The following is a 24,360-nucleotide window of genomic DNA, read 5'->3' on the forward strand; positions in this document are numbered from 1 at the left end:
GTGAGTCACTGCAGAGCTTGGGCAGTGGCTCAGCACCACACTCAATGTGTCAGTCAAGGTTCTCTAGACCAGCAGAACTGATGGCATGAGTGCTACAAGGCATTTACTAGAGGGGCTCACAGGCTGTGGTCCAGCTAGTCCAAAATGGCTGTGGTCTTTCAAAGGAAAGGCCAAGAATCTGGTAGGTGCTCAGTTCACGAGGCCAAATGTCTCTGCTGGTCTTCAAATCTACGTTGGACTCCCAAAGGACTTGTGTTGTAATACCAGCTGCAGGATATATGAGCATGCCAACAAAAATGATGGCAAGCATGAAGAAAAAGCAAAAGCATCCTTCTTCCACATCCTTTTATGGGCTGCCACAGAGGGTGCAATCCAGGCATAGAGTGGGTCTTCCCATCCAAAATGATCCAATCAAGAAAACCCTGCACAGGCACGCCCAGATGCTTGGGTTTTAGTTGACTCCAGGTGTAGGCAAGCTGACAGTCAAGATCAGCCTTCACACTTGCTTAACAGCCTCAAGGCCCTGGGTTCATTCTCCAGCACCACAAACCAAAGAACCAGCAAGTAAGAGTCGTTATAACTAGGGAAGCCTAAAATCAAAGCTTCCTTTGGGTACCGATACACTCTGTCCCAGAGGCACCTGAACAGCCAGGAGTTATTTTTAGCATAAGTGATGCTGTCTGCTATGGGAATCTGAAATGAACCCCACAGGCTCATGTTTTGAATATTTATTCCTCAGCTGGTGGCACTATTTTAGGAGGCTATGGAAACTTCCAGAGGTGGGACCTATTGGCAGAAGTAGGTCATGAGGGGAAGGCTTTTGAAAGTGATAGCTCACTGACTGGTGGTGGTGGCAGTGGTGGCGCATGCCTTTAATCCCAGCACTCAGGAGGCAGAGGCAGGTGACTCTCTGTGAGTTCGAGGCCAGCCTGATCTACAGAATAAGTTCCAGGACAGCCAGGGCTACACAGAGAAACCCTGTCTCAACAAACAAACAAAAAGAAAAGAAAGAAAGTGATAGTCCACCTGGAGGTTCAAGCCTCAGGATCTGCTTCCTGGCCCTCTGTAATGTGAGTAGCATTAGCCACAGCCACCATGACCTCAGCTGTTCCTCCATGCCTTCCCCATCATAATGAACAAAAGCCCTCTAAACATGTGAGCCAAAATGTCTTTCCTCTTTTAACTGTTTCTGTCAGGTATTGTGATTTCAGAGACAGAAAAAGTAACTAGCCCTCTGCCTGGTTCTGTAGCTGGCATCTCTAGGATAGAGCTAGGACATTCACCCAAGTCTGTCCTAAGACAAGGAGAAAGGGCAGGACTGGCAAGAAGGCTCAGTGGAGAGAGGTGACCGTTGCTGTACCTGTGGCTTCGGTTTGATCACAGTGGAGAGATCCAACTCCTGGAAGGCATCCTCTGACCTCCACGTGCCTACCTTAACACTCAAGTGCCCTCTCCAACATACAAAATAAATGTAATTAAAACAGGGGGGAAGAATGAGAAAGGGGAAACCTTTACCCATACCCTCTTCAATAGATACACCAACAAAAAGATTACTTCCTTCTTGAGCCAAGTAGTATTTGGTACCCAAAGACAAACACAAAGATGTGAAACAAAGTCAATCTGCAAATCAGTGACGAATAACAACGTTGAAGGGTTATATTAAAACCAAAACTACACAGACAGACTATGTGGTTGTGTGTTACCGTTAGCAAATGTTTTGTTGGGGTTGGGGATTTAGCTCAGTGGTAGAGCACTTGCCTAGCAAGCGCAAGGCCCTGGGTTTGGTCCTCAGCTCTGGGGGAAAAAAAAAAGAGAGAAAGAAAGAAAGAAAAGTAAATGTTTTGGGTTTTTTTGTTTTTGTTTTTGTTTTTTATTTTTCTGGGTTTTTGAGACAGAGTCTTATTATGTAGCATTAGCTGGTCTGGTCTACAGCTTCCTATGTAGCCCAGGCTGGCCTTGAGCTCACAGCGATCCACCTGCTTCTGCTTCAGGAGAGCTGAATCAAAGGCGTGCGCCGTCACGCCTAGGACCTTTGACGAATTCTCTCTCTCTAAATCCCTGCCAGCCGCTCTGTAAACTCGGAAGAATAAAAGTTCCCGTCTCCTCGGGATCGTTATAAAGATTAAGTAAGACACTGTATACGAAAGGCCCAGTCACAGTGTGCTGTGTGCGGTGTACACAGTGTATTGCTATCATTGCAGACCTGGAGGAGGCCCAGAGACAGACGGGGGTTAGTAAAGGCCACGCAGATGGCGGCGGCGGAACTGTCCAGGTTTTCTGACACAAATCCCAGGGGCTCTTCCACGGGTCACGTGACCACAACCTGCAAGTTGTTTTGCCCACTTAAATGCTTAAGACTTTGGAAATCTCAATCTCACACTAACCAGGACTTTTGTTCCAGAGAGGAAAAAATACACGTATTTGTGAAAGCCTGTTTTTCCCCTCCTGAGGCTCCCCTAGCCAGTCCTCAGAGGCCCCGGGCCCTTGCCTGGTCACTCCTCCCAGTGTTAAAGAGGAAACCACGCTTTCTCAAGGACATGCACGAAAGTGAAAATGACTTTCTCAGCTTGCTGCTGATTAGCAGACAGAGCAAACAGAGCCAAGCAATCTTCCTTCTTGAAGGCTCTGAATCTTTTCCCCTTCCCAACAGCCACTGCAGGGGGTGGTGGTGGTGGTGATGTAAACAGCAATATAATCAGAATTTAATGAAGGAACAAACCTCACCAGGAGTCAAATACACTGTTTAGGAAAAAAAAAAAAATTAAGACATCACGGACAAAAGCTCCCCAAATCAGAGGTTTCCCCTAACGTTCTCGGAATCCATTTCTCAAGCTGTTGAAAACACCCTTAAAATAAACCTGCCATCTTGGGAGGACAGGAGGAAGGTTAGTCTCTTTCTACCACCGTCTGCAGGACTAGCTTAGCTCGAGGCTTCCTTGAGACACACACCCCCACTTCCACCCCCAGCCTGTTCCTTATTACATATCAGAGTGGGGTTGACTGTAGTTTCTTTCTCTAACTTAGGAAGATTCGGTCACAGTTAACATCTGATCATCAAGGAGACACTTTTGGGACAGTAGTTTGCTTTGTAATGCATTTTATTCTTGCAGTTTCACGTTTTCTGATCATTTTGGACAGTGTGTTTGGCCCTTCTGTGTCCTCCATACTGAGTTCAGATTAGGTCAATTTAAATCACCATCTAAGAGGGGAGTGAAGTCTTGCTGGTGTCAGTGGCTAGAACTGGGGGTGGGGCCACCCTGTGGCTGTGATTAGGACTCAGTGTGTGGTGGTCTAAGAGGGCAGTCTGTGATTCACATTAGGGCTTAGTCTCCGCTGGAGACAGGTCTCAGCCTGAGATTGGATTTGTTTGTGATGAGTGCTAGGATTTGATCAGGGGTTGGGGTCAGGGGAGGTTAGGGCTTGATCCCAGGGAGGAAGGTGCAGAAGAGTGGCCAGGCATTCAGAGAGTGCACTGGAGTCTGTCAGAACAGAGGACCAGACAGACGGGGGACCATGGAGCCAAGAGGGGTCACAGCAGAGTGAGGCTGGGGAACAAGTGGACCTTTCTTACAAGTGGACAGCTGTTTGACAGGATACATACAGTTAAATATACATATATCCTATGATTGCACTTCCAGTCTGGTAAAGATCAAACAGCTGCTACACACCACCACATGGAGAGGTTACATTAACTAGTGTGAGCACAAGGAAGCAGACAACGAAGAGGAGGAGACACTGTGTATTCCACTTATATGACACCCCTAAACAGGTTAATGTTGGTCTCTGGAGATAGGAATTCGAATAAGGGCTATCTTCAGATGTAAGGGCTAGAGAGGGTAGGGAGGAATCGGAGGAATCAACCAGAGATGGAACAGCTATATTTTGATCTTGGTGCTGGTTACATTGGGAGGGCATATATAAAAATTCACTGGAGTGAGAGATGGCGGCGGGGGGGGGGGGGGGGGGGGGGGGGGGGGGGGGCTCACACTTGTAATCTTAGCACTTGAACAGCTGAGGCAGGAGGATTGCTTTAACTTTGAGGCCAGCCTGGAGTACAATGAGTTCCAGGCCAGTCTGGGCTCTGTGGAGTGAGGCCTTGCCTCAAAACACCAACAGTAAGGGACATGGAGATGGCTTGGTGCCAAGCCTGACATCCTGAGTTCAATCCCTGGGACCCACATAGCAGAGGAGATAACCAACTCCTGCAAGTCGTCCCCTGACCTCCACAAAAGTGCTGTGGCACATGCTTGTGTGTACACATACACACACACACACACACACACACACACACACACACACACACACACACCAAACAAGAATCATAACGTAATTAAGTAAGCCAAATACACTTTTTTTTTCTTACAAGTAAGCTATACTTCAAGGAAAAAAGAGCAGAGGGTGAAACAATACAGAATGTGTGCTAAATATATACAAGGATAAAATATTATCATACGAAGTAAATTTGTGGGGTTGGGGATTTAGCTCAGTGGTAGAGAGCTTGCCTAGCAAGCGCGAGGCCCTGAGTTTGGTCCTCAGCTCCGGAAAAAAAAAAAAAAAGAAGTAAATTTGTGACCTGACTTTTTTGGTTCTGTAAAGATAGGGTTGTAAATTAGTTCCATGGTCATGACTTCTTGCCACGGCTTGTTGATCCTGAAGCTGGGTCTGGGGGACAGTGGGTTTGTGAAGGTGTGCCCTTTGAAGTTACTAACACACTGGTGATATAATATAAAAAGTCTCGGACTCAGAATGAAAAGCCCTGAGCTTGAATGTGAGCATTTGGCTTTAGTATCCAATCCAGTAGGAATAACTGGTGTGTTGTAATCAGTCAGAAGGTGGGTTACAAATTATTCACTGGTAATTATAAACCACTGAAGCTTTTAATAATATTCTTTCAACTTATTTGAATTTATAATGCATGCACTTGGTTGAAAACAAATTAAATCTTATAAAAGAAGCTACAACGAGAAGTCCATTTCTTCCATCCCCGCCTGCAAACGACAGTCCCTCTGACTTCCTCTCTAGAGGCAAGCACTGCCATCAGCTTCTTAAATATCTTTCCAGAGGTAGTCTATACATATTCATGAAGGATTTCCTTGAAGAAAATCAGAGCAGACTCAAGGTCTGCCTATAATGTTGCTTGAATACCAAATGCTTTCATGATAAAAATAATACACACTCTTTGAAAAAAAAAAAAAAAAGAAGTGGCATAAAAGTCCTCGTCGGCCACCATCCACCTCACAGCTTCAGAGTTTGCCACCGTTAACAATTTCATGTGCAGCCTTCCTGACGACCGTATGCACCTGGAAATATACGTGTGCTAAATAAACATAGTAATATAGTATTACTATAAATAGTAAATTTGCAATCTGATTTTTTTTTTAAATCCACAGTATATCAGAGCTATTTCCCCCAACAGTTACCTGTAACTTCTCTTACCCTCTTAATGACTATGTAGCATTAAGGGCCTTCCAGCGGGAGGGAAGGGTAAAGACGGGCAGGGTTGCACTTGGGAGCGAGAGATGAAGCATCGTCTGTTGAGGGTCTCTGAAGGGACTCACCTGGGTCTCAGGCGGTGGCAGCCCTCCCTGTCCCATGGGATTGCCATGAAGATGGCATAGTGACAGAGGAATGGATGAGCTAGTGCTGGGAAATCTGGAAGTTCTGTGCCCCTGTGAGCACTGGCTGTTCCTGAAGGGGAGGGCTGAAGTTCCAGGGTTTGCAGAGTGACAGCCAGCGCTGCCGCTGCCGAGGGCTTCTCCTGTTCTCCTTTGCCAAAGGAGCCGTTTGCTTTTGCATAATAATTGTGACCCTTTACTGAGTTACTTGTCAGGCATTCGTTTCATTTCTGTTTTGTTTGTGTTGAACCATGGTTTTACTTTTTAGACCGCCCGGGTTGGCCTGGAATTCTTGGTCCTCCTGCCTCCGCTTCCTGAGTGCTGGGACTCCAAACAGATGCCAACATGTCCAGTTTCTTTGTTCAGTCTCTCTCTCTCTCTCTTTCTCTCCTCCCCCTCCCTCTCTCACGTGCACGTGCGCACACACACACACACATACAATCCTTCTGACAACTCTACAAAATAGAAACTCACAGATACCTTATTCAGCTTCCAAGGTTGACACAGTTGGCAAATGACAGGCTCACTTCTGCGTCACCCCCAAATCTGGGCTAGGTTGTTTGTTTGTCATGATTCGAGGACATGGCTGTGCTGTGACTTAGCGACTGGAGAAAAGGACCGCTCTTCCTCCACCAGCCCTGAGACACACAAAGCATCTGATGACAAACTGGGTCTCACAGGCTGACACACTGCTGTCTGTTCCCGGGCCCTCCATGGCTCTCCTGTACTAATGAGGGCAAAGGTAGGGTGTGCTGGCTCATGCCCTTGGGTGGGAGGTAGAGGCAGGAAAACCACAAACGCAAGGTGAGCTTGGGCTATATGAGACATTGTTTCAATAAATAAATAATCACTAAAATCTTCATCCTTATACTCATCTAGGAGCTCCATATATATGTATGTATTAAAAGTTTGTTTTTATTTTATGTTCATTAGTGTTTTACCTGCATGTATGTCTGTGTGAGGGTGTCAGAAGCCCTAGAACTGGAGTTACAGACAGGTGTGAGCTGCCATGCAGGTGCTAGGAATTGAACCCAGGTCCTCTGGAAGAGCAGTCAGTGCTCTTAACTTCTGAGCTATGTGTCCAGCCCCTCATCTAAGACCTTCTTATGGGTTATATCATGCCCCACTTCAAAGCCTAGCATTTTAGGATGTGACCTCCTTTAAAAACACAGTCACTGAACTGTAACTAGCTAAGATGAAGTCAGAGATGGGTATATAACTCAGTTGGTACAGTTGCTTGCTTGCTGTGGGTGGGACCTTGGGTTCAATCTACAGTACAGAAAAAAAAGAAAGAGAGAGAGAGAGAGAGAGAGAGAGAGAGAGAGAGAGAGAGAGAGAAAGGAAGGAAGGAAGGAAGGAAGGAAGCAAGAAAAAGAGAAAGAAAGAAAAGAAGAGGCAGAGGGTGGGAATAGGTGAAGAAACAAAGTGATACAAATAGGCTGAGCATGGCAGCACATGCCTGTCACCCCAGCCATTAGGAGGTGGAGGCAAGAAGATCAAGAGTTCAAGGCCACCCTGCTCTGCAGAGTGAGTTTAAAGCCACTGTCTCAAAAATATCCACCTCCTTCCCAAAAAAAATAAATCGATGACCTCCTACAGAATAAGGTAGGCCCTGCCCTTACTAGAGTCCTTAGCAGAAGGCCTCAGGAAATAAAACAGGGATAATGTCACTGAACCCCAAAGCAGTAACTAGAGCTACCTAGCCATAAGCAAAGGAATGCAGGAGGTTACCAGCAAACCACCAGGAGTTGGTAAGAAACATAGGAGAATCCCACTACAGGTTTCAGAGATTTTGGACTTCTGGACCTTAGGACTTAGGCAATAAATTCCCGTTGTTTTAAGCACTCAGTTTATGGTATTTTGTTATGACAACCCTAGAAATTAACACTAAGGCTCAGCCTTTAAACCCAGGCCTAAAGATCTTAGTCCAAGACGCGTACGATGCCGACTTTCTCTGTCCCATTCTATTCTCTTAATTGGTTGCTGGTATCCTTGGCCATTCGCTTGTTCAACACACAATCACACCCATGACTTTCCCCCCACCCGCCTCATGGCAGGCAGTGCACCAGCAGTCTGTTTATTTCCCAACATGCTCTGCTCAGGGCCAGTCAGGTCCCTGCCCCCTGCCTCTTCCTGGCTCTGGGCCAGCCCAGCTCCTCTGGGGAGACAGTAGATTGAAGCCCCCTTCTGGGTTGCCTAGGCGACAGTGCCGACTGAGTGCCCTCGAGCCAAGCAGCTGTGGCTGCAGGGAAGCAAGGGGCCAGGGGAAGCTAAGTTCAGGGAGGAGGATGGGGGAGGACCCTAGAAGAACCCCCAAAAGTGAAGCCCAAAGGGAAACAGGGACGCCTCAGTCTCACCAGATGGAGTGCTGGAAAACAACCGTGCGAGACCGACAAAGTACTTCCTCGGGAGAGCTCTAAGGAGCACCGCTCTCTGGTCTTTGCGTCCAAACCCTGGAGGAACCCATGCTTTGAGGCCCCTTGACTGCACAAAAGATCAAAAGATGACAAGACTCAGCCAAATGAAGACTGATGTCCTGCTTGGTAAATTCTTCCCCATAAAATGCAGTGAGGTGCACAGTGGATGGAGAGGGAAATGCAAATTTCTCGTTTGTACTAAGCCTTAGCAATGCCTGCTCTGTGCAGTGAAGTATACTGGGTTACAGAGGAAGGGGGACAGAGGAGAACCTCATGCTAGAATTGCCCTCAGGCAGCAGATGGTTCTGCCTTCCCCACCAATCATTACCTCAGGAATGGACTTCAACAATTGTAGGCTGTGACGCTCCAAGGCAATTCTTTTCAGTCCACTGGGTTAGGTCAGGCCTCAGGGAGGCATGGGACTCATTCCTAAGTCAATCAGTTTGTCCCGTTGCCCTGGCCACAGGTCAGCACAAGGGTTGTATATCCTCATTCTTAGTCGACAAAGAGTAGTTGGAGACTTTGGCTCGGATCACTGAGAGAGATTCACGTTGGCTGTTCTGTGCCAGCAGCTGCTGCCACAATCTTACCATCAGATGGAGTCTAACATGATGTCAACATATGATGGAGAAAGACTGGAAGTGGACATCACATCATTTACCCCTCGACTTGGCATTGTACCAGCCGACAAGCTCAGTGTTTCTTAAGGTGGTTTATGTTACTTCCCACCAAGAGGTTCAACAAAAGATAATCGGAGAGCTGGCAAGATAGTTCAGAAGGTAAAGTTCCTGCTACCATGCATTGCCGTTGATTAAACCCTTTGGACTCTGGTGGAAGGAGAGAACGGATTCCTACAAGTTGCCCTTTGACAAAACATGCCTATGTGTGTATACACACACACACACACACACACACACACACACACACTCACACACACACACACCATTTAAAAAATGGTTTTAAGAGGCTGGAGAGATGACTCAGTGATCTCTCGATGCTCTTCTATAAGGACCCAAGTTTGGCGCCTAGCACCCACACTGGGCAGCTCCTGACTGTCTCAATTCTAGTTGAGATAGCTGATGCTTTCTCTGGCCTCCTCTCATACATGTGCCATCCACTCACATAGACGGACACACCCATATGCAGAAACAATATTTTTAAGGTTACTAAGAAACCTAAAAAAAAAAAAATCTGGAAAAAGATACATTAGAAAATTTTAGCTGGGTATGGGGGCACACGTCTGGATCCCAGAGCTTGGAGAGCTAAGTTGGGAGAATTTCAAATTCAAGGCCAGCCTGGGCTATATAAGAAGATCCTGTCTCAAAATATCAAAAAGAAAGACACAAAACCTTCTAATTCTGTAACTCTCTGGCTAGATTCACCAACCTTCTTGATGCTTATGTAAAAGGCGCTAATGAACACCCATGTATATGAACATATTAACCAGACAGTAAGCTTACTCGTACTTACTAATCTATCAGCTGAGGCAAAATTTTTATCCCCAAACTTGTTTATAATGGCTGTATTTATTACTGAAACTCTGTTATTTAAATAAATGTTAACAAAGGCAAGAGGAAACAATTCCTGGGTCTATGAAAACCAAATTGGGCGGGTGTGGTGGCGCATGCCTTTAATCCTGGCACTCAGGAGGCAGAGTCAGGCAGACCCCTGTGAGTTTGAGGCCAGCCTGGTCTACAAAGTGTGTTCCAGAACAGCCAGGGCTACACAAAGAAAGCCTGTCTTGGAACACAAACAAACAAACAACAAAAAAAAAAACCAAACTAAATTGCTTTTGAAAGGCTTGGTGGGAATTTTCAAATTTTCTTTTGAGCTAGATATGGTTTAATACATCATTAAAAATTAAACAGTAATCACTGACAACAGCAAACATTGAAACAAAAAGCTGGGCCTGGTGACGCAGGAGTGTAATCTCAAAGTCTTGGGAGGCTGAAATGAGAAGGTCAAAAGTTCAAGGGCAGCCTGGGCTACAGTGTGAGTTCAAGGCCAGTTTCTGGAAACTTCCATGAAAGTCACTCTCAAAACAGAAAGAATCCTGGAGAGGCAGCTGGGAGGTAGAATTCTTGTGTGTGGAGGGCCCTGGATTCAATCTCCAGGGCTGAGAAAGGGAGGGAGGGAGGGAGGGAGGGAGGGAGGGAGGGAGAGAGAGACAGAAAGGAAAGAAGAAAACCAAAGCGTGGAACCATGGGCTATTTATTCTAAAGGCGGAGACAGGAGGATCACTTGAGACTAGGTATTCAAGACCAGCCTGGGTAACAGAGCTGGAGACTCTGTCTCAAAACATGGATGGGTTTTATATTTAGTTTGGGTTTTTAGGGTTCTTTTCTCCTCTGAAGGAACCAATGTTGGCCAAGCACAGTGGTACATGGGCTGTCATCCCGGCATTTGGGGAGTGGAGATAGGTCAGGAGTTCAAGGGTAGCCTTGCCACTTGCTAAGTTTGGATCAGACTGGAATATATGAGAATCTGTTTCAAACAACAAACAACAACAAACAAACAAACCACAGCAAACAAAAAAGAAACAATGCTGGATTAATTAGTCATGATGCACATTTATATATTGAGTAGGAAATAAAATATCATAAATTGTCTTATAAGAAGCCTTGTAGTTTCTGTCTGGGACGTTTGCTCTGGGAGAAGCTAGGTATACTGGAAGTCTACCTAGGTGCTAGGGGTGGCTCAGTGGTTAAGAGCACTTGTTGCTCTTTCAGAGGACCTGAGTTCAATTTCCAGCACCTACATGGCAGCTCATAACCATCTGTAATGCCAGTCTCAGGGGGATCTGATTCCTTTTTCTAACCTCCCTACTCATAGGTATGCATGGGTTGCACACACATACAGGAAGGCAAATACTCACATACCTAAAATAAGATTACTTACCTTGGATTCACATTGCTGAAAAGCAGCTAAAGTCAACAATGTGGGGTGGGGAAGTACACTACTAATTAATACCTAGCTGGTTCAGCCATCTTCAGGAAGGTACAAAAGTCTTTTTTTTTTTTTAGACAAGGTCTCACTATGTAGACCGGGCTAGTCTGAGACTCACAGAGGACTGCCTGCCTCTGCCTCCTAAGTACTAGGATTAGAGGCGTGTGCCACCATGCCTAGGTTGAAAGGATCATCTTGGTGTCTAGCCCAGGCAAGCTTTCAGGTGAATCCAGCCCCAGCTACTCTCCAGAGCTTGGTCTACAGCAAGTCATGAGAAAGGAGAGTTTGTTTAAGCCTCTACATGTGTAGGGGGATTTGCTGTGCAGCTGATGTCCCATCTTTTGTGGGTAAAAGGAGATAGTTACAAAGAAAGGGAAATGCCCTCTCCTGTCAAAGACTATGAAGAGATCATGGAAGACGGGACCTTTTGAGAAAAGGTGACTGTACTTTGCAATTGAAAAGTCACCATTGTCTTTCACTAGGGCAGAAAGGAAATTGGAAATGTTTGTGAGGAAGTGAATGGTGGGGGAATTCATACAATAGCAGATTGGTCATTTTTTTCTTTCTTTGGAAATAGTTTAATGTTTCCAAATGATCCTTCCCGGAATCAATTATCTCAGTGGAGATTGCAAAATGGTGATTTTCTAATTCTATCAATCCTAGTACATGTATTAGCTGACATTCTTTTGTAAAGAAGGATTTCCCTTCATCAAACAGGGAAGAATCTAATTTCTTCCTCAATGGCAGGTTAAATGTTTCATTCTTTCTCTTTAATTACTCAGTTCCTGACAAAAGAGTTGGTGTCATAGGATTTTATTTTTAATTTTTTTTTTTAAGAGAGTCTCACTGTGCAGCTTTGGCTGTCCTAGAACTTGGTATGTAGATCAGACTAGCCTCAAACTCACAGATAGCCACCTGCCTCTGCCTCCTGAGTGCAGGGATTAAAGACTAAGAGCTATTAGCTGGGAAGTGGTAGTGAGCAGGCAGATCTCTGTGAGTTTGAGGCCAGTCTGGTCTACAAAGCCAGTTCCAGGACAGTCAGAGCTACACAGAGAAACGCTGTCTTGAAAAAACCAAAACAACAACAACAAGACTAAGCTATCGCATTCAGTGGTGTCATAGTATTTTTGATGCTGGTAAATGAGTTTTCTTCTCCTCCTTTCTAAGCCTCTGCCTCTTCCTGCCTCACTCCAAGTCCCATAATGACTCATATAGCACATTTATTCAATGTATTACAATCAATTGTAGACCAAATTGGTCTTTAAAAGAACAGATGAACATAAGCTTAAGGATGTGACTTAAAAAAATAACAACCTAGAACAGTGGTTCTCAACCTTCCCAATGCTGTGACCTTTTAATACAGTTCCTCATGTTGTGGTGACCCCACATCATAAAATTATTTTTGTTGCTACTTCATAACTATAATTTTGCTATTGTTATGAATAGTAATGTAAATATCTGATACTCAGGATATCTTATATGCAGCTGCCAAAGGGGTGGAGACCCACAGGTTGAGAACCACGTCCTAGAACATGTGCTTAAAGAAACACACACACGGTGGGGGGTGGGGGTGGAGGGTGGAGGTGGAGGTGGGGGTGCGTAGCTCAGTCAGTAGAGTGCTTCCTTAGCATGTTTGAAGCCCTGGATTCTACATCTAGCACTCGGAAGGTTGAGGCAGGCGCCTCAGGAGTTTAGGATTATCTTTGCCTATATATTGAGAGTTTGAGTTCAGCCCGAGCTACCTGAACCTTTCCTCAAAACAAAAATTAAAAAAAAAAAGACTAAATGAAAACAAAAACCCACACTTCCCAGTAAATGAAAAATTAAAAATGGAGCTGGTGTGGTGGCTCATACCTGTAATTCTGGAGAAGTATGACATACTCTCTTACTGTATTTATAATCAAAGAGCCCTCCTCACACCTCCTATAAAAGGGTGTGAAGATATTCATTAAAATGTTTTTGGAACTTCTCTCTTTTGATAGGGTTTTGCTGTGTATTCCTGGCCTATATGGAATTCACTATGTAGAGCGAGCTGGCCTTGAACTTGGGGTGATATTCCTGCTTCTGCATCCTGAGTACTGGGATTATAAACCCATGTTATCATATCTGTGTTGCAGCACTGTTTTTGGTTGTGGAGAGTTGGAGGCAGTTCAGATGTTCATTACTGAACAAGTCCTTGAGCAACATGAGTATTATGTAGTCATTAGTAGCGGCAGATTAGAGTTTATCTGTCTAATCTTTTTGTTTGTTTTGTTTTGTTTAAGATAAGCTGTTAGCTCTGGATGTCCTGGAACTGGCTTTGTAGACAGGATGGCCTCAAACTCACAGAGATGGACTGCTTCTGTCTCCTGAGTGCTGGGATTAAAGGCGTGTGCCACCACTGCCCGACTTCATTTGTCTGTTCTTGAGAGAAAGTCTCATAGGGCCCTAGCTGACCTTGAAGTGTCAGGTAGCCAAGGCTGGCCTTGAACTCATGATCCTCCTGCCTCTACCTCTCAAATATTGGGATTATAGATGTGTGTCACCATGACCGGCTGTGAGTGTCCTATAGCAAACTCTTCCTCCCTTAAGAAAACATCTGGGGCTAGCCAGACGGCTTACTGCGGAAAGGTGATTGTCACCAACCTTATGATCTGAGTTCACTCTTTGGGACTGGATGGTGGAAGGAGAGAGCTGACTTCCACGAATTGTTCTCTGACCTTCACTCACATACTATGGCGTGTGTGTGTGTGTGTGTGTGTGTGTACGTACGTACATACTTACATACATAACATGCTTTAGTGAGGAAGAGAAAATAAAGGTGGGGGGAGATACACAATTCTATTTCCCTAAGTAGAAAATACATGTCTTTAAAACATAATATACATGTTAAGTAAACATCTACAAACCTGAAGTCTACTGGAATGATGGCCTTCAAGGAAGAAAGGGAGTAAGACTGGAGAAGGCTCCTGTGTGGTGGTGGTGAGATTGGAGAAGTCATGTGTGGTGTGCATGACAGTAACTGTAGCACTTGGGAGGTGGAGGCAGGAAGACCAAGGTCACCTTTAGCTACATAGTGAGTTTGCGTTTGAGGCCAGCCTGGGCTACAGGAGACTGTGTCCAAAAAACCAAAGCAAACAAAAACAAAACAAAACAAAAATTAGAGGAAATGATAAATAAAAGAGAAATAATAATAAATAAATAAAACAAGAAGTGACTTTCAGATAAGACATACAATCAAGTCGATTTCCTATATTGAAGTAAAAATCAGTAAATAAGTCGATAAATAAATGGCCACAGTCTTTCTGGAAAAGCAAAACTATAAAAAAAATTTGAGGCAAGTCAGGTGTAATAGTGCCCATCATTAATCCCATAATCTGGGAAGTGGAGGCAGGGGGATCAGAGGTTTAACAGTCAGCCTGGACTACATGAACTTTTGTCATAAAAAAACAAAAACAAAAACAAAAAAATTTGGGTAGCAGTGGTACTTATAGTGAGGAAGTCTAGTCTAAGAACTCGGGCTTGGCATACAGCTCAGCAGTAGAATACTTGCCTCACACATAAGATGCTGGGAGTTAACCTCCAGTTACATACAAAAAAAGAAAAGGAAACGAGAGATTCACACACCTCGGTTTCACAACAGTGAGAAAAATGGCCACCATTCTCCAGTAAATCAGAGAAACCTTTTTGGAGTTCCACATGTGTTTGTGGTGAACTGGTGAACAAGTGTGCTTGCCAGATGTGGTGGTATCCCATGTCAGTAATTCTCAAACTTAAAGGTGGAGGCGGAAGGGTCAGGAGTTCAAGGCCAGCCCGGTATACGAGACCCCTGCTAACAACCAACTAGCAAAAATCCCGAGCCTGTAAAGTAAAAATAAAATAGGACCAAACACCTCCTCTCCCGCTTCAGCCTCTTCATTCTTCACTAGGCTTTGATGTTTCTACTGTGTTGCCAGTCGCCATGATAACTTCCACTGGGCTTCGTGTACCCTGAGTTCTTCTTCAGTTAGTAAAAGACAAAAAGCACTCTTCTATAATACTTGCATGACCATTTTGCTCTTTTGTTCCCCCTTAACTTTACATACAACTAAGCCGGGCTGTGGTGGCGCACGCCTTTAATCCCAGCACTTGGGAGGCAGAGGCAGGCGGATCTTTGTGAGTTCGAGGCCAGCCTGGGCTACAGAGCGAGTTCCAGGAAAGTCGCAAAAAACTACACAGAGAAACCCTGTCTCAAAAAAAAAAAAAAAAAAACAAAGCCGGGCGTTGGTGGCGCACGCCTTTAATCCCAGCACTCGGGAGGCAGAGCCAGGCGGATCTCTGTGAGTTCGAGGCCAGCCTGGGCTACCAAGTGAGTTCCAGGAAAGGCGCAAAGCTACACAGAGAAACCCTGTCTCGAAAAACAAAAAAACAAAAAAAACAAAAAACAAACAAACAAACAAAAAAAAACCCAAACAAACAACAAAAAAAACCCAACAAAAACAAAAAAACAAAACAAAAAACTTGACATACAACTATAGGTCTGTTATTGTTTTATACTTTTTCATGAAATAGCTCCTTCTGGGTTTGCGGTAAGTATCTTATGGAGCCTTCTCAAGACATAATGGACTCTCCCTCTGGAACCCAAGCCAAAATAAACTCTTTCTCCTATGAGTTGCCTTTGGATATGGATTAACACAGTAACAGAAAAGTAGCTATACACCCTGTCTCAAAAAAGAAGGGAAAAATTTAAATAGAAATACTATATTTTCGGGGCTGGAGAGATGGCTCAGAGGTTAAGAGCACCAACTGTTCTCCCAGAGGTCCTGAGTTCAATTCCCAGCACCCACATGGCGGCTCACAACCATCTATAATGAGATCTGGCACCCTCTTCTGTGTACTAAATAAATAAATCTTTAAAAAAAAAAAAAAGAAATACTATATTTTCAGTTGATGCAACTCCAGTGAATAATGGAGTGCATTCAAAATAATTGAAAGGAGGGATTCAAACAAATCAATCATCCGACATTTGCAGTAGCGCTATTCACAATACTCAAAGAGTGAAAGCAACCCAAAAAAGTGTCCCTAGACAGATGACTGGACAACTGGGTGACCAAATGTGGTGAGGACACGTAAGAGAATGACTCAGCATTAGAGAGGAAGGGGACTCAATGGGTGCTACCTCTTGGATGAATATGGAAAACATGCTATTAAATACAATGATTTAGACAAAAATCTAAAGTCCCAGTCCTTGTGCCGTAAGGGGCACCAAATACATAAACCGACTTAAACCAGAGTCTCCTGCTCTCTGCTCTGTACTTCCCATCTATCAGGATTGTATAACCATCACTTTGTTGCTCAAGTCAAAAATACTCATTATTCTGTGCCAGGCGGTGGTGGCCCACACCTTTAATCCTAGCACTTGGGAGGCAGAGGCAGGCGAGTTCAAGGGCAGCCTGGTTTACAGAGTGAGTTCCAGGCCAGCCAGAGCTACACAGTGAGACTCTTGTCTAGAAAGCAAACAAAAAATACTGGTTATTCTTCTCAATACTTATGCCCTTTTTTTAAAATTATTTTTATTTTACTTTATGTGTATGGGTTTTTGTTTACATGCATGTCTGTGCACATGTGTGTGCCTGTTGCCTGTGGAGGTGAGAAGAGGGTGTCAGATCCCCAGGAACTGAAGTTACAGAGGCTGTGAGCTGCCATGTAAGTGGTGTAAACTGAACCCAGGTCTTCTGAAAGAGCAAACAAGTGAGATGGCTTAGCAGATAAAGGCACCGCCACCAGTCTGAGCAACTTGAGTTAGATTCTTTTTTTTTTTTTTTTTTGGTTTTTTGAGACAGGGTTTCTCTGTGTAGCTTTGCGCCTTTTCTGATCTCACTCTGTAGACCAGGCTGGCCTTGAACTCACAAAAATCTGCCTGCCTCTGCCTCTGGATTAAAGGCGTGTCCACCACCGCCCGGCTGTTGAGTTAGATTCTTAAGACTCCACAGGGAAGAAGGAGAGAACTGGTTCCAGCAAGTCACCTCCTGGCCTAAACACACGCAGAAGCATGTGGACGTGTGCATGCGCACACACAGCCACACAGCCACACAGCCACACAGCCACACAGCCACACACACACACACACACACACACACACACACACACACACACACACACACACGCGCACGCACGCGCGCGCGCGCGCGCGCCTTCAAGTAAATTACTAAAGGACAGTGCTCTTAGCCGCTGAGCCATCTCTCTGGCCCCACCCACCCTTTTGACTCTACCCCTTCTGCCGGTCTATTCCTACCATCTGCGTCCGTTTGGATTTTCCTCACCCTTTGCCTACAAGCTTTGTAGCCTGTTTTCTTGCCTGTCTTTTTGTTTCCTTCCAAACCACTTTCCATATAGCAGCCGAAGTGTTTCCAAAGTATGTCCTAGTCATGGTGACTCCAACAAGCCCTTCACTTAACTTTATAGGTAAGCTCAAATGCCTCCTCAATACGGCATTCACGACTTCATAATCTGGCCAGATCTTTTAAACACATATTAATTATGCATATTAACAGGGTCCAGTCTGACACTGCCATAAACAAATTAGCACCAATCAAATCCAACCACCTATTTCCCACCCTTCCCAATGTCCAGTAATCACTATTCTATTTGCCTGTTTTTTTTTTCTTGAGACAGGGTTTCTCTGTGTAGCTTTGCGCCTGTCCTGGAACTCACTCTGTATCCCAGGCTGGCCTTGAACTCACAGAGATCCGCCTGGCTCTGCCTCCCAAGTGCTGGGATTAAAGGCGTGCGCCACCGCCGCCCGGCTCTGCCTGTTGATTTTTAACATCATTTTTCTTTATCTATTTACAATTCTTAATTTAGTCATTTGTGCATAAAGTACAAGTTCTCTTTATGTCACTCAGACTGGCTTTAAATCTGCACTCCTCATGCCTCTTCCTTCCCAGTGCTAGGATTATAGGCACATGTGACCATGTTTATCTCTGATGTCTAATTATCTTTTAAAGTTTTTTTTCTTTTCTTTTTTTTTTTCTTGAGACAGGGTTTCTCTGTGTAGCCCAGGCTGTCCTAGAACTCACTCTGTAGACCAGGCTAGCCTCAAACTCACTACCTCTCTCTGCCTCCCGAGTGTTGGGATTAAAGGCGTTCACTACCACCACCACTGGGCCTACTTTTTTTTTTTAATTAAAAAAATTATCACATTTATCTATTTGTGAGTGTGTGTGTGCATGCCAGAGAGATTGTGTGGAAGCCAGAGGAGTCCACTGACTTGCAAAAACCAACTCTTCTTCCTCCATGTGGGTCTTTGCATGGAACTCTGGTTGTCAGACTTGGCCACTGGCGTCTTTACTTGGTGAGCCATCTCAATGGCCTATCAGGTCTACTTTGCAAAATTTTTCTCATGTGAGAGGAACATGCAATACTTGTCTCAACAGAATGTTTTTCAGTTCCACTTATTTAGCTGCAGATGATGAGCTCTCATTGTTCTTTACAGCTGAGTAACAGTGCCCTGAGTACATGCACCACATCTCCGCTTCCCAGTTGGCGCTCACACCTCAGCTATGCCCCAACCCTGTTACACCTGTGGTTTTCCTACACCCACAGTGTTCATCTCTCCTTGCTAACACCATCGGAGGGTGGCCATTGAAGTGATAAGGGCCACAGCAGACAGGATCTGGCCGTGCTTTCATTTGCCTGTCTTGGGGGCATGGTGACGTGATTCAGGGCTTTGCTGGCCCCTCTCCCTTATTCCTGCCTGGTCTCAAGGCATCCTTGGATGAGTTCTTTGGGCTGACTAGCCCGCTCCTTTTAGCGCTGTAAGTTAAGGTGTTTGCTCCAACTTCCAGTTGTAAGATCGGAAGCTGGTGTGTGAACTCTGGGGATAAAAAGAGACTAAACTTTGCTTAAGACTGCTGAGACTCATGAAGGGAAAGGTGCCCCTGAACAGTGGTTTACAGATATTCTTCAGTGGGCATTAGCATGGAGGCCCCAGCCTGAAAATACATTACCTGAGATTCTGTGACAAGACACTCATGGACAGAACTCAGGTCCTTTGGTCAAAGGTAATCTCACTGTGTTCCAGTACAGCTTTCCCCAACCTGTCCTTCTTGGTGAAATACTCACCTTTAAGAGTTTTGTTTTGTTTTTTTGAGATAGGTTGGGTGTAGCTCAGAAGTTTGGCCACAGATTTCTTACGTGATTAAGAATGACCTCCCCCATGAGACTTTCATGCTTAACGTCTGAGACTCTGAACTCCAAGGAGACTGCAAGCTCTTTGAAGGCCCAGACAATATCTTCATTACCATCGCTTCTCCATTTCTGAGCATTGCTAATGACCGGAGAGATGGAAGACAATGCAGCATCGTCTAGTGTCAATGTGGAGTTGAAGCATCTCTTTTCAACTCCAGTTGCCAAAGATCGCCCTCCTTGCCCTGCCCTCCTTGCTTAGCACGACGCAGGGAAAGGCTGAGGATAATATTTTATTAAAACAATCCAGCCAGCAGCTTAGCTGCACCCTCACCCACATGTCTGTACTTGGAGGCACTCGGCACATGGTTGAGTTTATTTTGCTCTTCCACGGATAACGAGAGCCAGAGAAGGAAGGGAAGGAAATGGGTTCAGCCGCCAACATCGCATTTGAGAAAGAGAGGGCAGGCCGGGAGGGTGGGGGACGGGGAGGGGGAGATTCTGAATCCGCAGAAATCTTCCTCCAATAATAGGGAAGCCTTCAGTACATCCCCAAGTGTTTCCTCACTTCACAGCCTCTCCCTCTTCTGCGATCAGGCCCAGTTTGCCTGGCCGGCTTCCTGTCAGTGCTTCACCAACAAGGACATTTAAAGTGAGAAAGAGGAAGAGAAAGTCAGAGCTGGGGGCGAGGGCCAGGGCTGAAGCCCGACTGGGTTTGGCTGGGAATTCAAAATGGGTCTCCAGGACCCAGGAAAGGGCGCCCGTCTCCATCTCTTCGGTCTCCGCCTCTGCGGTCCTCCGGGGGTCCGCGGAGACCGATCTATCACCAATCAGCCTCAGAAGCGAAGGGAGAGTTTCTTCGCTAAGTGTCTCAAAGGCACAAACTTTGAGGAAACAGCCGAGAGGGAGGACCGACGTGCAGCGGGGGCAGCAGCGGGGAGCAGGCCGGCGCCGCGCAGGCCGTGGAACGCCGGGCGGGCTGAGGCTAACCGGGGCGGACCCGGGCACACTCCCCGGTGCAGACACCGCCCGAGGCGGCGGAGCGGCAGGGCCTGCGCAGCGGTCGGCCTGGGCCCCGGAGGCCCGCGGCCGCGCCCCGGGGGCGGGCCGGGGGCGGGGCGGCGCGGGGTGGGGTGGGGTGGGGGGAGGCGCGGCTGCCGAGGGCTTCGGTCGGGGCCTCCCCGCCTGGGCGGGCCGCGGCGGCCGAGGATCCCCCTGGACGCCGCCCGGGAGCCGCGGCTCGGAGTCCGGCGCTCATTGGCGGCGCGGCGCGGCTTCCCCGCCCCCCGGCGTCCCCGCCCCCTCCGCCGCCGCCGCCGCCGCCGCCGCCGCGGCCGGGCTCCGCCTTCTGGCCCGCCGGGAGCCGCCTCCGTCGCCGCCGCCACAGCCTCCTTCGCCGCCGGCCCGGGCCCAGCCAGCGCCCGCCGTGCCGGAGTCGAGTCGCAGCCCGAGCTGCTGCCCGCGGCCCCCGCCATGAGCGGAAGCGCCGCCGCCGCCGCCGCGGTCGCGGTCGCCGCCGCCGCCGCCGCCGCCGCCGCGCACTTCCAGCCTCGGCCGTCGTCTCCCAGGCCGGGCCCCGCCGAGCTCGGGCCCCCGCGCCGCCCGCGCCCCCCGCCGCCCCCGCCGCCGCCCCGGCCCGAGCCTGCCGCCGCCGGCCGCCTGAGCCCCCCGGGCCACGGGCCTCTTCGGACCGGGGCGCAGGGTGGCGGCGCCTGCGGCAGAGCGTCCGGAGCAGGTACGGGGTCCGCCGGCGGGGCGGGGCGGGGCGGCGCGGAGCGGGCTGTGCGGGGAGGGGCGAGGGTCAGTCCGGGGCCGGGGTCCCGCGGAGAGGGAGGAGCCTGGTCCGCCAACAGCTTTGTCCAGCCCGGGAGTCCCCCCCCCCCCCCGGAGCCCCGCACCTCTGCCGAGCCGAGCGCCTCACAAAGCGTTTTCGCACCCGCTGGGCAGCCCCCCTCCTGCGGGGTGGGCAGGGCAGGACCTCGGGAGGGATCGGTCCGGCCGGGAAGGAAACTGAGGCTTACCGGGGGAAGTGACTTGCCCAAGGTCACAAAGCCAGCTAGAGTCGTGTCTTGGCTGGGAACCAGGGCCACCCTGGAGCTGGCGCGGGGCCGCCGGCCGAGGGGGCTGGGAGGAGGCAGAGTCCCTAGCCCCGGAGAACTAGAGTGGCTGCGGGGAGGGGGCTGGGGCCTGCGCCCTGGCACACCCACCAGGGTAGCTAGCTAACCCGTTTTGGGGGCTGACCTGGAGGGGTGGGAGGGAGGAACGGGAGCTGCCTTGGGAGTTTGGTGCCCTGGGAAGCGGATTTGGGGAGCTGGGGGGGAGAAAGACTCCTGCCGGGGGTGGGGGGTGGGGGGGTGTATGTGCTCCGAGAGGTTTTATTGAGTTCGTGGAGAAGAGCTTTGGAAACTTATCTCGGGGACCGTTTGGTCTCCTCCAGGTCATGCTTCTCATCACTGCACAGGCTAAGCCAGCCCAGCGGGAATGGGGAAAGAGGCCTCCTCATAAGGTGTCTTTTCCAGGAAATTGCCCGAGTTTTGTTCCTGCCCCGAACACAAATACATACATACCTGGCCCTGGTAAAAAGCGTGCATGCCACAGAAGGCCATGCGAGTTCTTTTCAAGATGGTCTGGACTTACCGCACTTAGAGAATTCCCAGAGGAAGAGCAGCTGTCCCGGGCCTGAAGGGGGAAGGAAGTTGGGAGGGTTGGGATAAGTCCCTCTCCTGCTGTACAATGCGGGAGAAGTCCGTTTTCACGGGGGTGGGGTGGGTGGGTGGGTGATTAGGTGAGTTGCTTTTACTTTGAGTGCATCTTAGGAAAGGGGAAAGGATGTCAGTTCCAGAGGAGAGGGAGAGAGCGGCAAAGGGCTAGCTGTCACTGAAGAAAGTCCAGTAGCAGCCGTGGAATGGGGAAAAGGAGAGGGTATGCAGTCACTGTGGGGGAAGGGAGACAGAGGGATTGCTGAAGGGGAGGGAGGAGGGCAGCTAGTTTGGAGAGAAACGCTTGTGATGCTGCAGAGAGGGAGTTAAATGTGCTAAGTTTGACACGGGTCTCTGCTGGAAGAAGGCTGTCTGCAGTGTAGAGTTTACCTATTGCTCTGATGTAATTTCGTGTTCTTTGAGTAAGGACAGTTGTAATATTTTTATAGACACATGCTGGCCTTAGCATCACCTCCCTGCCTCCCTTCGTTCTCACCCCTAAGGATACAGACTCCGAGTGCCTACGGTATTGTCTTGGAAGTAAGGCTTGACAAAAAGAGGGAAGAGAAAGACTAATTAGCAAATGAATTAATTAAGGCCTTTGTCCAGATCGACTCCTTAAAGTCAGCTGTTTCTTTACTGTCCTGCACAGTACCAGAGCGGTCCATCTTGGCGGCTGCTGGAAGGGTGCTCTGGGGTTGTAATGGGGCTGTAATCCCAGCAGTGGAAAGACTGCAGTTGAGGGGTCAAGAGTTCCGGGCCTGCTGCTCGCCACAGCATGCAGGGAGCCAGCAAGTTTGAAGCCTGGTCTGCTTAGGCAGATCCTGGGATTTTGTGTGCGTGTGCGTGTGCGTGTGCGTGCGTGTTCTGTCTGCAGGTATGTATGTGAATCACATGTATGCAGTGCCCATGGAGGCCAGAGAGGGTGTCAGATATTCTGGAACTGTTACAGGCTGCTGTGAGCCTTCATGTGGATGCTGGGATCTGAACCTGGTGGGTCCCTCTGCAAGAACAGCCAGTGATCTCAACTGCTGAGCTGTCTCTTCAGCCTCAAGATCCTGTTTGGAAATGTAATCAGAAGGTCGAGTGCTTGTCTAGCATACTTCAGGCCCTGGGTTCAATTCCTAATAGTACATACAGACCATGACTGTAAGAAACAGATAGCAGATATGTCCACATACATGCACATGTATGTGTAAGAAAATGTATGTGTCAGAGACTTGTACTCAGGCAAATGCAGACAGGACAGCAGTGCACACCATGTCGTAGCTCACTGGGCAGAACTGAAGTGCTCTGGTGAGGGTAAGACTGTAGAGAAATGCACTTTGGTTGCTTTGCTGTTGCCGTGCTGGGGATAGACCCTAGTGCCTCCCACATGTTAAGCAAGCACTCTGCCACAAAACTGTGTCTCCAAAGACAGGGTCTCACTATGCAGTCCTGGCTGGCCTGGAACTTGCTTTGTAGACCAAGTTGGCCTTGAACTTACGGAGATCAATCTTCCCTGCTTCCTGAGTTCTGGGATGAAGGAACTGTACTTTTGTATACTGTTAGCGGGAATGTAAGTGGGTACAACCACCTTGGACAGCAGTCATGTAACAAATATCTAGTTGAAAGCTGGTTGACATACTCATTTATCTAAAATGTGTAACGACAATAATAAATACAAAAGAAGTACAAGAGTCCTGTTCCAGCTCATGCATTTTTGGAAAGACCCTTCCTTGCCCAGACTGAGGAGATGGCTCTCCAGTTAAAGTGCTTGCCTTGAAAGCATGAATACCCAACTTTGGACTGTAAAAGCCAGCTGGGCAGTGTGGAGATAGATTGTATACCCTGTAGGTCTAATGGCTAGCCAGTCTAGCTATAGACTCAGTGAGAGACAAACCGCGTCAAAAACCACGGTGGACAGTGGTGGATGGAGATACCAAAACTGCCTCTGGCTTCCACACAAGCCTGCATAGGCAGGAGTACCTGCAAACACACGTGCATTCATTCATTCATTCATTCATTCATTCATTCATACGCTGAATACACTCGCCCGAGGTCCCACACAACTGAACACTAACTACAGCGCTGTGAAAAAATAAGTAAAAGCAGCAATAGTGTCACATACCTGTAATTCTAGTACTCTGGGGGTAGAGCAGGTACGAGGCCAGCATGGGCTACTTAAAAACTTGTCTCCACCCCAGTAAATTATAGCTAATGCATTAAAAATGGATGTATATCAGAAAGTTGATAGGGATTAGGAAAACAAATCCCAGGAGAATTTTTACAAAATTTTTCCACTTGTATATTTTGAAAACTCAACTATTTGTGGTTATATACATACATAGTAATGTATGTACATGCATGGAAATTATAAAAATTCACAAGTAGTGCTTATCTTTGGGTAGAGAAGATGAAGCATGGGATAAGACTGGTATGTAAAGAGCTTTAATTATACTTAATATTACTTAAATTCAAATCAGGTAATTACAAATTAGGATTTGTTAATGTTGGATGTGGGGTGTAGAGATTAAGTATATTATTTTAAATATTTTT

General features: G+C 47.4%; 1 protein-coding gene across 4 annotated transcripts in view; it reads left to right on the forward strand.

The window, feature by feature from the left end:
• Positions 1-20,581: 20,581 nt before the first annotated feature.
• Rnf38 (ring finger protein 38) overlaps positions 20,582-24,360 on the forward strand; it is a 125,531-nt gene continuing 121,752 nt past the window's right edge. For 2 of the 4 annotated variants that reach the window (XM_052716215.1, XM_052716216.1), the window contains exon 1: positions 20,582-20,858. In XM_052716215.1, coding sequence (XP_052572175.1) covers positions 20,597-20,858 — 262 coding nt within the window. In that variant the 5' untranslated portion in view covers positions 20,582-20,596. The remainder of the gene's footprint in view (positions 20,859-24,360) is intronic. The other 2 variants (XM_052716222.1, XM_052716224.1) reach the window with 1 other exon arrangement.

This window comes from Peromyscus californicus, unplaced genomic scaffold (assembly GCF_007827085.1).
Source record: "Peromyscus californicus insignis strain IS unplaced genomic scaffold, ASM782708v3 Scaffold_5__1_contigs__length_169319896, whole genome shotgun sequence".
Lineage (NCBI taxonomy): Eukaryota > Metazoa > Chordata > Mammalia > Rodentia > Cricetidae > Peromyscus > Peromyscus californicus.